Source organism: Adiantum capillus-veneris, chromosome 27 (assembly GCF_014529385.1).
Source record: "Adiantum capillus-veneris isolate H3 chromosome 27, ASM1452938v2, whole genome shotgun sequence".
Lineage (NCBI taxonomy): Eukaryota > Viridiplantae > Streptophyta > Polypodiopsida > Polypodiales > Pteridaceae > Adiantum > Adiantum capillus-veneris.
In genome coordinates, this window is record NC_140957.1 from 122,599,907 (window position 1) to 122,616,669 (window position 16,763).

Consider the following 16,763-nt stretch of genomic DNA (forward strand, 5'->3'; position numbering starts at 1 on the left):
GTTGATCACCTACGAGGAAATGAGAGTTTTGAATTGTCTCCTCCTCTTGTGAACAAGGGAAGATCCCGAAAATGAAAAAGACGAAGATTACCATTGGCATCATGTGAACCCACTCTATGTAGGCCATTGTGACTAGGACTAGTTAGGGCAAGCCACAACACTATAGGCTCCGTTCAGAATGTGCATGGGCAACATCCATGCTCAAGCAATTTGAAGAGGAGGCCTATTCAAATTGTGCAGAAAGCTTGATTTGTTTAAACTGAGGGGAAACAAGGCAACGAATTAGTAGCGGTTTTGTGGCGAGATCCAAAGTTTGCTGACTAGCATTCGGGGAGGGGATCAGCGGCTGAGGGTGTGCGAACCATCCGAGCCGTCGATGCACAAATTTAAGTAGTGTCACCTCACTAAGTAGTTGAGGCTTGTTGTAGGTGTGAACAAGATGACAAATAGGATTAATCGGTAGGCACCGTTCGAGAATCGAGAATGTTTGTACATCAGAAATATTGTGGATGGGGCGTTTGCGTTTCTCTAACTCCATTATTCAGTTTCTGTCTACAGCCAACCATGGCTCTCATGCATGATGTAAACTCAACCATAGCTTCTGTACTATATGCCCAAATAGAGAGCCCCCAGCTTGTTGTGCGAACCGCTCTCGCGTGTGTGCTCGGTTGTTTCATAGCGAGACCTCTGCTAAATGCTTTAGCATGGATGAAAGTACACCTCTCCCCAGTCCTATTGCGGAGCAGCGAGCTGCCGCCGGGCTCCCTAGGATTCCTTCTCATAGGGGAAACCCTGCACTTCATCTCTTCGCTTCGACAGGGCGGGCCGACCCGGTTTCTGAGAGAGCGGACGGACAAATTCGGGTCGCCAACGTTTAGGACAAGCATGTTTCTGCATCCGACGGTGGTGGTGCAAGGGGCGGCCGCCAACCGCTTTCTGACAAGCGCCGAGAACAAGAGAGATTTACTGAATTCATGGCCCTCCAACATGCTGGAGCTGTTGGGCAAGAATGTGCCGGTGGCGGTTCACGGTGCCAAGCATAAGACACAGAAGCAGATCATGAGTGCATGTCTGGGGCCAGGGGCACTGCAGAAAGTGATCGGAAGGGCTGATCGCATGACACGGCAGCACTTGGAGGCAACCTGGAAGGATGGGGTGAAGCTGTCGATTGCAAGCACCTTGAAGACGCATGTGTTCCGCATCGTCTGCAGCTTGTTGATAGGGATTGAAGAGGAGGGCCTGTTGAATCGCATGGAGGTGCAATTCCGGATATGGATTGCCGGCCTGGCGGCGATGCCGGTCGATGTGCCTGGCACCACCTTCAACAAATCGAGGCGAGCTGGGGATGAGCTCCGCCGGCAGATTGATGAGGTCATTGAGCAGAAGCGGCAGCAGATGCAGCAAAATCCCGATGGACATGGATACGAGGACCTGCTCTCTCAGATGATTTTGGCATGCGACGAGAAGGGAAGCACTCTCACCTCCGAGGAGCTCCGAGATGTCACCCTCTTCCTGATGTTTGCAGGGCATGATACCTCTGCAACTGCCCTCATGTTTGCCCTCAAGTTTGTCGAGCAGAATCCAACTTGCCTCCACCGCCTTGTCCAAGGTAAGCCTTAAACAACAAGGAAAACTAGTGTAGATTTCAAGCTCTAATCTATTTAACAATTTTTTGTTATAGAGCATGAAGCCATTTCATCAAAAAAGAAACCAGTTGAGGCTCTCAATTGGATGGATATCACCAACATGAAGTACACGTGGGCCACGCTTCAAGAGACCCTGCGTTTAAGGCCTCCTGTGCTAGGCGGCATGAAAGAAGCGCAAAAGGACCTAAATTACAATGGATACATAATTCCGAAGGGATGGAAGGTACAATTTCTATGTACTTGAGAAATATGTGTGTGTACACGAGAGAGAGAGAGAGAGAGAGAGAGAGAGAGAGAGAGAGAGAGAGAGAGAGCATTGTTCTCACGTTCTTTAAACATTATCCTCTCTTACTCTCTCTCTCTCTCTCTCTCTCTCTCTCTCTCTCTCACACACACACACACACACACACACACACACACACACACACCCACCCATAGTGAAGGGTAGCCAAAATCTGCTCCTCCTTTGACTTGTCTTGTTCTTCCATGGCTCAAGAATGGTGCGTCAATACGCACAGCAAATTGTGCATGTGGGAATCGAATGTTTTTGCGTCCTTTCCAAGTATAATACATTATATGCGCTGCTATCTAAACTATTAGCATATGCCTCTAGGCTCTGGCTCGTCTCTTGTAGAGCATGGAGGGGACATGTGTGAGGTTCGTGTGGTGTTTGCTATTGATCGGGCTCCACAAGAGTGGATATATGCATATATAAAATGGAGTGTATGATAATTGCTCAAACCAGGAGTCGCTAGTGAAGCTGCACTAGGCTCTGGCTCGTCTCTTGTAGAGCGTGGAGGGGACATGTGTGAGGTTCGTGTGGTGTTTGCTATTGATCGGGCTCCACAAGAGTGGATATATGGATATATAAAATGGAGTGTATGATAATTGCTCAAACTAGGAGTCGCTAGTGAAGCTGCACTAACCATGTGACATCAACAAGTGGGCCGAGTCTAGATTTCGGACTCTGAGCCGACGTGGCAGAGATCTCGCTTACCGGCAACCGGGCTGCTCTAAACCCCCCCTCCCCACCACCCCGGGGAGTTTAAACACTAAATATGTTTAAACACGGGTCGGAAACGAGCAAACGCTCTACGTTGGTGGTTGAGCATTAGCCTCTACCCGCTGGCGCTTGTGTTCAAACCCCAAGTTTGATCTCGCGATGTGTTTAATCTCTTTTTGGAATGAGCATACCCCTTTGTGCAAGGGACGGGGCTTCCAAAAAGTTTAAGTGCTCAAATCGTGACCTGTTGCACCGTCCGGGCCGGTCAACGTGCTCGTCAGTACATGGAGGACTCTCAGGATGCCACATCCGTGAGAGTCTGATATCTAGAGAGAGCCCAACAAGTGAGGGTGATGATATAGGCCCTCAACGATAGCATGGTGGACATGTAGAAACAGTACAATGCAAAAAGAGGGGTAGAACAGGAATAAAAATCAGTACAATATAGTATTGACATGGCTGCAGACTGTAAACCTGTTAGTAAACCACCTTATCGTATGAGTTACTCAGAGGCTGCTGAGGTGGAACGTCAGCTTGCTGACTACCTTAGCAGAGGGTTTATACAACCCAATTCTTCACCATGGGCTTCGCCTATCCTTTTAGTGAAGAAAAAGGACGGCAGTATGCGCATGTGCGTAGACTACCGGGGCTTAAATGCGATTAATGTTAAGAACAAATACCCATTGCCAAGAGTAAATGAGTTATTTGATAAGCTAACTCATGCTTGCATTTTTACGAAAATTGACTTGTGGTTAGGATATCACCAAGTCCGTATTTGGCTTGCCGGTATACCTAAGACTGCATTCCGAACACGGTTTGGACACTACGAGTTTTTGGTGATGCCCTTTGGGTTAACTAAAGCGCCCGCAACATTCATGACACTCATGGATAGTGTCTTGAGCCATATTTGGGCAAATTTGTCATTGTTTTCCTCGATGACATCTTAATCTATAGTGCTTCTGAAGAAGAGCACTTACAATATCTCAAGCAGGTGTTTGAGTTGTTACCTACAAACAAGTTATATGCCAAGGAATCTAAATGTGATTTTTAAAAAGATAAAATTCATTATTTAGGGCATGTTGTTTCAGCTCATGGCCTATACATGGATCAATCCAAAGTGGATACCATCAAAAAATGGCCTCCTCCTAAAAATCTGGAAGAATTATATATATTTTTAGAATTTGTAGGTTTTTACCGAAGGTTCATTAAAAACTATGCTCAAATTGTTGTTCCTATGACGGATCAACTTAAAGGCAAAGGAAAAGCTTTTCAGTGGGGATCCGCTCAACAACACAGTTTTGATACGCTCAAGGATGCATTACTACAGCTCCTATACTGGCTATTGTAGATCCTATGAAACCATTCGTTTTGGAAATGGATGTCAGTGATCGTGCTATTGGAGCAGTCCTATTACAGGACGGACGGTCGATTGCATTTGAAAGTAAGAAGCTTGATGCAGATTAGTAGAACTATTCTGCTTATGAACGCGAACTCTATGCAATAGTGTCTGCTTTAAAGACATGGCGGCATTATCTGTATGGTGCTAAGTTCGAGATTGTGTGAAAGCATCAAATGGTTTACACAACAAACAGATTTAAAGGGTCGAAAAGCCAGGTGGGCCGAGATCCTTTAGAAATATGACGCCAAGCTAAGGTATCGCAAAGGCCGATACAATGTACTGACAGACGCTCTAAGTAGAATGCAGAGATCAATTCGCTCTTATTCACGGAACTTCGTAGTGAATTTTTAGATTCTCTCAAGGGCAAATATGAGCATGATGAAGCATATTCCAAAGTGTGGAGCCATGTTCAAAAGAAGGATCCTTCTCACTCCAAACACGATAGTGTACAATTAACCTCCATACCTAGTTCTCCTTTATCAAGTGATGAACTACAGAGATGGAAGCATTTTACCATCGACAATGGGTACCTACTCCACAAGGGGAGAGTTTGTGTATTGACGGACACGGACATTCGGCGCCAAATTCTTTATGAATGCCATGACAGTCCAAGTGCAGGGCACCCGGGGATTAGAAAAATTTATGCTCTCGTACGACAATATTTTTAGTGGTCAGGTATACATGGCTTTGTTTAAGCTTATGTCTTGCACTGCCAAAAATGTCAAGTTAACAAGGCAGAGCCCCTGAAAGCAGGAGGACTCTTACATCCTTTGGAGATTCCCAATGGAAAATGAGAAAGTATCTCTATGGATTTTATTGTAGGTTTACCAATTACTATACGAGGTCATGACTCAGTATGGGTGGTTGTAGACAGGTTGTCCGACCAAATCAAATTTGAAGACACCAGAACTAACCAAGTTATTTGTGGACAATCTATACAAATTGTATGGTTTGCCAAGTAACATTGTTAGTGACCGTGATCCCAAATTTAACAGCCACTTTTGGAGAGCTGTATTTAAACGATTGGGTACACAACTAAACCTCAGTACAGCTGATCATCCAAAAACGGATGGTCAAACGGAACGGGTTAACCAGGTGCTAGAGGATATGCTAAGAGCATACGTCAGTAAAAAACAATCAGACTTAGAAGAATACTTACCTATTCTCGAGTTTGCCTACAACAGTGCTAAGCATGTCACAACAGGTTTTAGTCCTTTCATGCTACTGTACAGGTTTCAACCTAGGTCACGAGTTACGGTGGGGTTGGCAACCGAAAAACTCCAACAGGTTAAGGATTTTCTCCAAGACCATATGGATATGCTGAAACTTTCTCGCCAGAATGTCCGGCAAACACAGGATTGGTATAAGAAATACGTTGATGAGAAAGGTCGGCAAGTTACCTTCAAAGAAGGGGAGGAAGTATTTTTACGTGTGCCAGAACATTCAGAAAGTCTGAAAACTGGACCGGCACCTAAATTATCTCCCTGATATTGTGGGCCTTTCAAAATACTCAAGCGAGTAGGTGATCTTGCCTACAAACTATTACTACCTTCACATTCTCGCATTCATCCGGTGTTTCATGTAAGCCGTCTACGAAAGCGGTTACATGGGGACGACAATGTCATTGACCAACAAGTTTTGGTTGATTACATTGAACCTTCTACCTTACTGCATGAACCTGAATGTGCTCTTGATTATCATGAGTTGCGTACACGTCATCACATACGACAACAAGCTTTAATCAAGTGGAAAGACCGACTTGAAGAAGGTGCCACTTGGGAAAACATTAGTGTTCTTAAGAAGAAGTTTCCCACTTTTGTTTTCGAGGACGAAAACTCTTCTTAATGGGGGAGTAATGTCAGGACACCGGCAAGGCCGGACTAAATAAGGTAGGGCCGGGCTAGGCGGTGTGGAACGGGGAGTCCAACTAGTTACATCAAGAGCAAATTTGTTGAAATATAATGATTCCTCTTGAAGAAGCATCCATCTCGTCTTGGCACAACTTCATATAAATCCCTACATCTCTATATGAAGAGCTCTCCACCTAAAGAGATATCAGTACCCTTGTTCAAGAAGTCATCCATATTGTCTCCTCAGCAACTAGAATCAAGACAATATCCATGCTGTTGTTGACTGCCCCTACTTCACCACCATACCCTAGTCATCTTTCAACGTTGCTTGAGAAATTGTGATGGTAAATCCCTAAAACATGTGATGACTATCAAGATGGATTTGCTTATGTGAAATTAGTGTAGTGTTTAGGAAAAGAGTGTGGGCCTCTTAATGTTTTTCCATTCAAAATGCTTCAGGTTGCGTCATTCTAAGAAGCCCTCAATGGCATGACTCAAATGAAGCAAAGGACAATAGGGAGCTAGTTTGTTCAAGAAATAAAGGTGGATGATCATATCGATACGAGCCTGGCTAGCTTCTCTCAGAAATGAAGAGACGGTCGTGTGACTTTGGTTGAACATCATGACCTATCTCTATATATTTCTATCTTATACCTACATTCTCTATTTATATCTCTTAAAATTTGTACATCTAATTGTTGACCTCTATCTATCTTTAGCATTTGCACCTTTGTCTTTCTCTATCGGTCTTTGTCACTATTTAATTTCATCTCTATCAATCTACATCTACCTCTGTCTATGGTCCACTGCCACCGTCTCTCTCCATGCTGATTTCTCTCTAGCTTTCCCTTTTCACCTCTTTACTTCTATTATCTACTCTTTTCTTTATCTATAAATTACCTCTACCTCTATCTATCCTGTTCTACATCTTGCTCTATCTATCTAGCACTAAGTATTTCTCTCTTTATAATACATATTTGTCTAGATTTGCCTCTAACTAGCTACATTTATCTCTATCTACCTATCCTTTTACATATAGCCACATATATATGTCTCTCTCTCTCTCTCTCTCTCTCTCTCTCTCTCTCTATATATATATATATATATCTCGCTCTATAGAAATCTTTCTCTCTCCATTTACCTCTCTTTATCTCTATACTTGCTATCTTTGCCTCTATCTACCTCTTTTGTATTTCATGCTCCTACTTGTGTCTCTATCCTTGCTACTTCTATATCACGACTCTTATCTTTTCTAATATGGATATTCTATTTTTATCTACATATAGACATGCAATCACGGGCATGCAGAAAGAAGCACACATACACCCTTTTATACATACTTTTTATAACTCTTAATAATTAAATAACCCCCCCTCTCATGCACATGCATACATACATATACCTATTTATACATACTTTTAACTCTTAATAATTAAATAACTCCCCCGTCTCCCCCCCCCCCCCCCCCCCCCCCCCCCCCCAAAAAAAAGGAGAAAAAAACGAAAAAAACCTTTGGCGCACTAGGGCTAGCGTCATCTTGTCATGAGCACTCAGACGCACACAGACTGTGCACTCAGAGCGGAGTCACAGGTAGAAACGAGCCTCGCTTGGCTTGCAAATGTAGAGAGAGAGAGAGAGAGAGAGAGAGAGAGAGAGAGAGAGAGAGAGAGAGAGAGAGAGAGAGAGAGAGAGAGAGAGATTTTTATTGTCCTCGGAGGTCAAATATAACCTATGGGACCAAAGTTACATGTGATGTAGTATGTGTATGGCTGATGAGTGACTCTCGACGCTACAAAATTGTGGTGATGAGAGTTACAATGGAGAGCCCACACTGTGGCTGGGAGAGGAAAGTATTTAGGTCTAAGTCATGGTTGAAAATGTGAGAGAAGCAAGTTCGGATGTGACCTAAAGCTGAATACTCTAGTAGTGTGTGATACTCAGACTCTCGAACTTGCAGTGAGCATGATGTGTAGAGTCGGTTTGACTCTTCTCCATTGCCCCAACGCCCTGTCTCGCATTTAAGGAAATGGAAGCTAAGCCGAATAGTTGCGATAGTGCGTATCGTCGATAAGGGGATAGGCTCAAGCATGTAAGTGTGAGTACGGTTTCCTCTTTCAGCGAAGAACATGGTTTTGTAGTTGGTAGCAATATGGATGGTGTAATGTATGAAGCGTGACCCACTGGATTTCTCCCAAGCCGTAATACATTGACTTCGTAGAAAAGCTTCATTCACTTGGGAGTCAATTGAAGCATCATGTAGCAAGTGTAATGCATCCCATCTCCCAAACCACTTCTTAATGTCTTACATCCATCCCATGCTCAAGATCTTGCTTTTATGCATCTTTTGAACTTTTTTTCTTGCTTCTCATGCAATTGTAGGAAGTTGATGTGAGGGGTTTTGATGCATCTTTATCATACACTCCACAACTCTTTCCATGCCCATAACCTCAATTAGAAGAGATCCCGACTCAAGAAGTAGGAGTATATATGGTGTTTGTGGCTTAACTTGGAAAAAGTTTGTAAGAAAAGGCTTTTGGACATTCTCAAACTCTTTCCAAGTAGATTTTGAGATGCTCCCGTCCCACACTTCAACTCCATAAAGAAGAATCGGCGTCGCCAATGCATCAAAAAAAGTACTTCTTGAGAGCCCAACACTTGATGTTTCCCGCATTACACCTGTTCTCAAATACATAATATGCTCTCTTTCCCGAAACGATGCATAGCACATTCATGCCACTTGTGATTGGATGGAACCTCAAGGCCAAGGTACTTAAAGCTCTCAACAACTTCAAGTGTCTTATTGTTGTACACAATGCATGGCTTCTCCTTATGGTTGGTTTTCACAAGCATAACCTTTGTTTTGGATTCATTCATAATCAAGCCACTATGCAATAAAAAGTTCTCAAGGACAACCATAAGCTTTTGTGTATCTTCTAAAGTGTGTGTTGGAAGCACTACATCATGCGCATATAACAAAATCATGATTACCGCATTGTAAATAGTGACCTCTTCAATGTCTTCTTCTTGCATAAAGTCAAGTATCATTTGTTCCAATTGATCGATGCACAGACCAAAGAGAATTGGTGACAACAGACGTCCTTGTTTAAATTTCTGAAATTCCTCTTCGTATGCACAATTGACACATCACCTTCTCATAGATTCGAGAAACCGCAAACATAAACTCACTCGGCACTTGAGTTCTTCCATCCTTATCCACAAATTGTTAGGTGGAATCATATCAAAGGCTTTCTTAAAGTCCACAAAACAACAATACAATCGCTTACCTTTCAATCGACTTTTCTCCATGAGAATACGAAGAGTAACAAGATGATCAATGGTGCTATGGCATCAACAAAAACCCGCTTGTTCTTTTTCATACTTGTCATTCTCTTCAGCTCAATCACTCCATTTCATCTCCATTATGCACCCAAACAACTTTGCCATAAGAGACCTTATCATTATAATATGGTAGTTGTTTACATTCTTTACATTCCCTCCTTTATGCAAAGGCTTGACCCAATTAGTTCTCCAATCACAAGGCATACCATGTTGAAGTGCAAGGTTGAACATATCACACATCCACTCATGGGTAAAATATCCCATCCATTTGATCATCTCCGTTTTGATACTTTGAAGATCTCTCGCTTTGCGAGTGCCAACTTTTCAAGCTTACCGTATACTTCTCAATAGTAAAAAAAGAGGGCATACATGGGAGTGAATCATAAAATGGCATCGTTGCTCATATAATTTCCTACAATATGTGTACATATCCACAAGACTCAAGCTACCAAAATTCTCAACCCGCTTACCTCTCAAGTTTAATTTCTCCAAAATCTTCCAAATGCATGTGCCTTTTCTTGGACTGGAAAAAGTTGCTTTACTTCCCATTTTCTTCTCTTCTTTTGAATCAATGCCTTGTAGGTATGCAAATGACTTTGATAGTTGTCTTTGTCCATAGTTGCGCCAAGCTTTATCAAGGACTTTCGAGCATCTTAACATTTTAAACCACCTTTGCGTGATCTATCTTTGTTGAGAGAGAGAGAGAGAGAGAGAGAGAGAGAGAGAGATTCTTCGGTTGATCCACCCCGTCAGCTTGGAGAGAGGACTCACATTGATTGGGCTGCCTGGGACACTGGCCCCGCTGCCTCTATGCGGTTGTTTCATGAGACATGTATGCTGGATGCTGTTTTTGTGGTAGAACATTATGACATTGGTCGTGGGGTGACAGACAGACTGCTTGAGATTGATTCTGCCGTTCCTTCACAGTGGGATGCAGTCATGAGAGGCACGGTTCAGATGCCTCCCCATTGTGGCTGGGAAGGCCTCTTTGCTCAGAGCACTCTCTTATTAGCTCGTTTAGACCCCATGCTATTCACAGTTGATTTTGACCAGTCTCAGGGGATTCATGCTAGATTGACATATGATGCCACCTCTCCGCACCTTGCCCTTCCCGGAGCTCGATGGGAGGCCATCAGAGTAGTTGGCTCCCGTGGGAAGCGTCCTTGTGTTGACCCTCGTTTCGCTTCCGCTGATGCTGCACTTTGGAGGCTTTGGGTGTGGGAGGGTCGTGCCCTATCTCAACTTTATTGGGACCCAGGCGAGTGGCATTGGCCTCACTCTGACCCCACCGGTGCACCTGTATCCTTCTTTGAGTACACTGTCAGGATTGGATGGTTAGCATTGATGAGACAGCAGCCAGAGCAGCCCACTCGTATGCGTTTTTGGTTACATTTAGGCCTCTCCCATGCCTATCTGCAACAGTTTTGGTCCGCCATCTGGGATTTACATGCGGCCCGTCGTATTTCTTTTTTCATGTGGATGATTGCACATGCGGGACTTCCAGTTGGGACTTGGCTAGCTACTATGGGTCATGATCCGTTATGTACTCGCTATCCTTTGCGACTACTGGAGTCACCTGCACACTGTCTTTGGTCATGCTCAGCTTCCCATGTAGTGGCTTGCAGTTTGCTTTCTACTTAGCAGAGTAGGTGTTTAGCATGGATTTCTTACTTGGGGATCTGTCTCATGGTTGATGCCGATGCCCGGCCCCCATCTTTTCTACGAGGGCTCAGACACAGATCCAGCCTTTATGCTCACATCGGCTGGTTATCGCTGAGGTACTTTGGCTATGCTACCACAGATTGCTTGGCAGGGGGATTCTCAGACACGTGATGAAGTTTTTTCAGTCATCACTAGTATTACACCATGGAATGTTTGGAGAGCTCGTTGTCTCCACATTCTAAGTGCGGCTCCACAGCTCCTTCAGGATACCCTCACTTCCATTTGGCTGGACATCATTCATACCCTGATTTGGCAGTGGGATTCTTCCTCAGGTACATCTCGCGCAGCCGAGGCTCGCCGATTTGCCTTCCTTCGGCGTTGGGCACGATCCCCACTCTTCTTCACACTTGTAGGTGGCCGGATTAAGTGGCATTATGCCCCTCCTCGGTGGTTTCTCCTCCACTCATCACACAGACCACCATGAGATTGTTCTAGTCGAGTTGTCACTATAGTGGCTCTCCTCCTTACATTCAGCTTGTACACCCCACGTGATAAGGCTATTTTGGCATCCGCTGGGGATTATATTGTACTCAGTAATATACAGCCCTGACTTTTTCCAAAAGAGAGAGAGAGAGAGAGAGAGAGAGAGAGAGAGAGAGAGAGAGAGAGAGAGAGAGAGAGAGAGGGAGGTGCACTCTTTTGAGTTTGCGACCTTAAATCCGGTTCTGACTAGGCGGAGGAAAAGGCTCGCACAGGGGCGTGTAGGATGAATGACGAATGTATTTTTTCTTCCGACGATACTCCCCCCCCTCCAAAGAGCTGCTCGCTTCTCATAGCCTCTCAATTTTTTTCGCTTTTCCACCTCCTACACCTTTCAACACCATTTAGATGATGCAGTGGTACAATTGCAACAAAGATTTCTTCCGTCGGCATGGTCTGAGCCAGCATTAGGCCCCACCTCACACCTCGCAATCTCACACGAGAGAGAGAGAGAGAGAGAGAGAGAGAGAGAGAGAGAGAGAGAGAGAGAGAGAGAGAGAGAGAGAGAGAGAGAGAGAAGGATGGAATTGAAGCTGATCTCTTCAGACCGCTAATTTCGGTGTTAGAATTTAGAGCTACTGGTTATGCCGTCAGTTCAGATCGTGAGACTTGAACATAGCATTGATTAAACTGAAATAAATAATTGAATTGGAATATGATATTGGAACGAGAGACATAACTGGAAAACTAGAAAGAGTATTTGCCGATTCAGAATAATAGCCAAGGTCAACCAGTACAGTGTAAAACAGTTCAAGCTCATACGATTACAGAATTAATGATTACAAAGTGAAGCTAGAGGGGAAGAGCTTGAAAGTGCTAAGAAAGCTAAAGCTAAATACAAACAGCTCAGAACCTGATTACAATGTAGCAGGTCCTATTTATAGCTCTCCGGAGTTACCACAATAACTTCTTGTGGTAATTACGACCAGTCTGATTGCTTTCTGTTGCTCGGTCTTCTAAGGGGCAGTTCCCGCCTGCTAGAACTGTCTTCGCCTTCTACATCCTTCCTTCCTTTCTTGAATTTTAGTATGATTCCAAAATTTCTGAAAAATCCACCACCTGATTCTGATAAAGTGTTGCTGAGTTGGCCTATGTTCCTTCATGATAGTGCTCTTTCGGTATGGCTTATACCATACTTCATGCTTGTTAAGTGCTTGACACCCTTATAGTTGTAATTCCAAGGGTGCCCAACCAACGAGATCCCAGTGCCTTACTGGAAAAATCCACTGTCTGATTCTGAGATGGAACTACCTAGTATCCTTCCACTGAAACCGCTTTCTCTTGCCCTTCTTTGGTGTTGGTGTCTCAGAAGTCCTGATGCCAGCATTGTCCTTCTGGATAAGTCTGTAAATGGCCTCCTGCTCAAGCTGATCCCGCCTCTCAATGGACATCTCAAACTCATGAGGTGTGAGAGGATTGTAGGTTTTGGTGTTGGGATCATACATAGTGCGTTTTTCCTTTGCTAGACGGGTTCTGGCCAACTTGTGATAGTGTGAGGTTGTGTGGATCCATCACTACGGAAGAGGCTGATTCGTCTTTATTTTAGCTTCGAAGAGAATCTCAGCCATTTCTCTGTATTGTGGTCCCAGTCCTGGTTTAGCAGTGATATCCTTTTCAGGGATTTTGGAAGACTCCATAGTCAGTTGAAGCAACTGATTTGTGATCTTCGTTAAACCTTGGAGTTGGATCTTCCACTGTCCCATACAGAGTTTGACCCTCTATTCGCCCTGCAACTCCATGACATCATCCAGTTTGAGGGCATCATTGATCAGTGTTTGCCAGGTTTTCCATTCCATAGTGGTCCGCTTATACCAATCCTGAAGGTCATTAGTGATACCGAAGTAGGTGAGCTGGTCCATTGGTTCAGGATGTTGAGGATACAAGGCCGGAAAGAATCTGGGCAGTTCAACTTCTTTAGCAGGTAATGCATACAGGAGAATCAGACACAAACTCCAGAAAATTTAAAACGGTTTGGTTCTCCTGCTGCATCATCTTTCTGGTAACCTGGACGAGCTGAAAGAGTCTTCGGAGAGCTGTTGCCTATTCTCCTACTGTCATTTGAGTCTGAGGTCCTTTGCTGCTAGAAGCCTGGTCTTCAATGATAGCCTGCACCCTCTGGTCTAGTACTCCTCTGAAGTAAAACTTCTTTCAACTGAGTTCTGACTTCCTTCATACACTTGTATGTAGGCTTGTTCCAAATAGCAAGTCTAACTCAAGGGCTAGGGAGTCGAGGTCGGTCTGCAGTGGACTGTCGTTTCTAATGTGGATTGGCTATCCTAACATCAGAAGTTAGCGGCCACTCATGGACCCTTTCCAGCAGCAGCTGGATTCTGCTGGGATGCACAGGCAATTGGTACACTTCTTGATCATGGAAGGCAAACGATTTCCAGTGCTGTATCATTTCTCTGGCTCCAACATACAACATTTGAAAGCGTGTTAGATGAGAGATCAGAGTATCATCCTCCAAATACATCCTAGTAATAGGAGCGTGTTGATGTCTTAATCTTTATTCAGTGTGATGAGTTGTAATGAATGTTGCTCATCACCCTTTAGGGACTTAGTCATAACTTTGGCTTTTTCTTTGCTGTCAGCAAGGTGTTGTGACTGGTGTACTGGATAATCTCCAGTGTTGCCCTTCTCTCCATTGCCTGGCTGCTAGTCATTAGACCGTTGGTCCCTCGACTGCTAGTCTGGCTTGTCGTTGTATTGGTCTGGCTGGTCTCTGTTGGGCTGATTGCCCCCTGTGGAAGTAGATCCACTAGCTCCATAGCCTGAAGGTGGGGAAGGAGGAAAGTCATCATCTTCATCATCTGGCTTGTCGGCCTGGTTGTCCTCTCCTTCCTCATTCTTTTCTTCTTCCCTCTCAGAATCCTCATCAAGATTAATCTGTTTTTCAATATAATCCAGAATGGCTTGATTTGCTAATGCCGTGTTGTATTCTGAGAGCTTATCTTGCAGATCACTTTGAATAGTCTCCATTAGGGCCTTCAGATTGTCCATATTCAAAGTGACATTGCCTTCTGGACTCAGAATATCAGCAAGATTATTATAAACATAACGCTCTGTAAGAGAAGTCTTTACTGCAGTATGAGCCGTCATCAGTTCTTTGAAATCTGTCCGCTTCATTTGGAGCAGTCTAAAATCGATCAGCATCCCTCAAAGCTGCTGCCTTGTCTTCCTTTAATTGCCTATTTTCTGTTTCTATCTTCAGCAACTTTGTTTGCAGATTATTGATTGTCCTCATTGACTGATTCTCAGCAATAGTGTGCCCGAGTCTTTGTGCAGCCACATTCTTCTGAAGTTTTTGAACGTGCTGGCTGCTGTCCAGTTCTTCTTTTAGCTTAACCATCTTCTCATTAGGAGCTGACGCATCCATCATCTGACCTAAGGCTTTGACAATTGTATTTCATGATGATTGGATAAGCATTGAGCAGCCGTCAACTACGTTTGTCTGGTCAGATTGAACTGGTTCATAAACCATTACGGGAGCCATGTATAGTAAATTTATCAAGTCAGATGTTTGAAATGTCAATCGGCCTTTGAGGATATGGACCTGAATTCTTCTACTGGAACTCTGTATTGTCAAAGTCTGGTTGGCATAATCGTGAACAGCTTGTGCCGTTTGAAGCCATGGGCGTCCGCGTGACATCCCATATGCACCTTGCACATCCAGAACTAAGAAACTGGTCTTGAACTTTTGTTTTCCTACCCTTATCTGTATATTTTTTGATCCTTGTACAACTCTGTGATCGGCCATCCGAATTTTGAATGGTGCTGGTTTCAAATTTGTGATTCTCATTCTTTGCTGAAGGTGTGCCCCCATGATGTTGACGCCTGTCCCTCCATCCAATATGACACCGAATAGTGATTCCTATTGTTTTCTGACTTTGTAGTCTACGTGGATCACCGGCACTTCATCATCCCTGACAGCTGCAAAGTTAACTGCTTTAGCGCCAACTTCAGCCTTCCTTCGCTGTTTGATAAATTTCGTTGCTTCAAGCAAAGTTTTTTTGATGTCTTCTAATTGGACTGTTAGTTTTTGAATTCTTTTACAGATCTTTACATGTATTTTCTCTCTCTCTCTCTCTCTCTCTCCTCTCTCCTCTCTCTTGATCAGAGTTATTCTCAGAACTTGAGGAAACGGAACCATCTGCAGAGTGCCAATCCTCCGCTCTGATGTCATCTTTACCTTCTGCACTGTTTCCTATTCTAGTTAGATCTGATTTGACATTTTCTAGATCCTCCACCAGTCCCTGGAACTGCAGTCAGCACAGTCTCAGAAAGTCCATATCCTAACTGATCTGACTGTCTTTTCTCAGAAGAATGGGCTGGTATCTTCTGAATGACTCGAGCCTCAGAACTTTCTGGCTGTTCTGGTAGCTTCTTGGCTAGATCTTCGTTGATCTTAGCCGCCAATTCTCTCTGCTCCTGCCATTTGTCGACTACCTTCTCTTTGCCCTTTGCCTTCCATACCTCTCTCTGCTGAGTCCATTTGCTAGTTTCAACACTCACTGGTTTTGCCAGCTCATTTGGGATTTCCTCAATGACCACCTTTAGTACGTGTAACTGCTCTCACTGGAACTGGCTCTGGGACTTTCACCTCAGTTAGCTGCAGTAGTGGGTGTCTCTGGACATTGAGCCGCAAAAGTGCCCATACTTGCCACAAGTATAACAATTTAGGCTTCGGGTTTTGAAAGTTACCCCGACCTCGACCCCGGCCCCGGCCAGTACCTCCCTCGGGGTCGGGGCCCTGGCCAGTACCTCCCTGGTTTCTATCGCACCTAGTACCAGTACCATTGGTACGTGGTTTCTCTTCTTGGGGTACACTGGTTGTCTCTACTCTGGCTGGTTCAGCATTGGTAAATGGTACTACTAACAAATCCTTTCCCTTCTTGAAGTGATGAATGAAAATGCCACAATTGTTCCATAAATGACCATACGCTTTGCAATAAGTACATTGTGGACATTCATTGGAAACATGATCTTTAGATTTTCACCTTGAGCACCAAGTTTCCATTCTCCTAACTGGTTGTGTGGTTTGGCTGATTTTGGCAATCTGTCGGGCCATTTCATCAATTTTTCTGGACCAAGATCCCTTCTTAGCCTTGTTCTTGCTTTCCTCATCTGAGCCGTTGTCAGAGCTGTTGGAGGTTGCACTAGAATCAGAATTCTCAGAGGAAGAACTGTTGCTACTGGACCTCCTCTTCTTGTGGCTTCTCTCCTTTTTAGCTTGCTGTTCAAGTTTCAAAGCTCTCTGCACTAAATCATTGAATTTCTTTGTTGGTGCAGGTACCTCTAGTTCTCTGAGCTTCTTACTACGGAAC

The 16,763-nt window shown here is 44.1% G+C and overlaps 1 protein-coding gene across 1 annotated transcript in view; it reads left to right on the forward strand.

Annotated features, from left to right (window-relative positions):
- Positions 1-477: 477 nt before the first annotated feature.
- Positions 478-16,763, forward strand: part of LOC147422683 (cytochrome P450 716B1-like) — a 28,492-nt gene continuing 12,206 nt past the window's right edge. The window contains exons 1-2 of the mRNA XM_086503363.1: positions 478-1,609; positions 1,682-1,869. Of these exons, the coding sequence (XP_086359489.1) occupies positions 484-1,609; positions 1,682-1,869 (1,314 nt within the window). The 5' untranslated portion in view covers positions 478-483. The remainder of the gene's footprint in view (positions 1,610-1,681; positions 1,870-16,763) is intronic.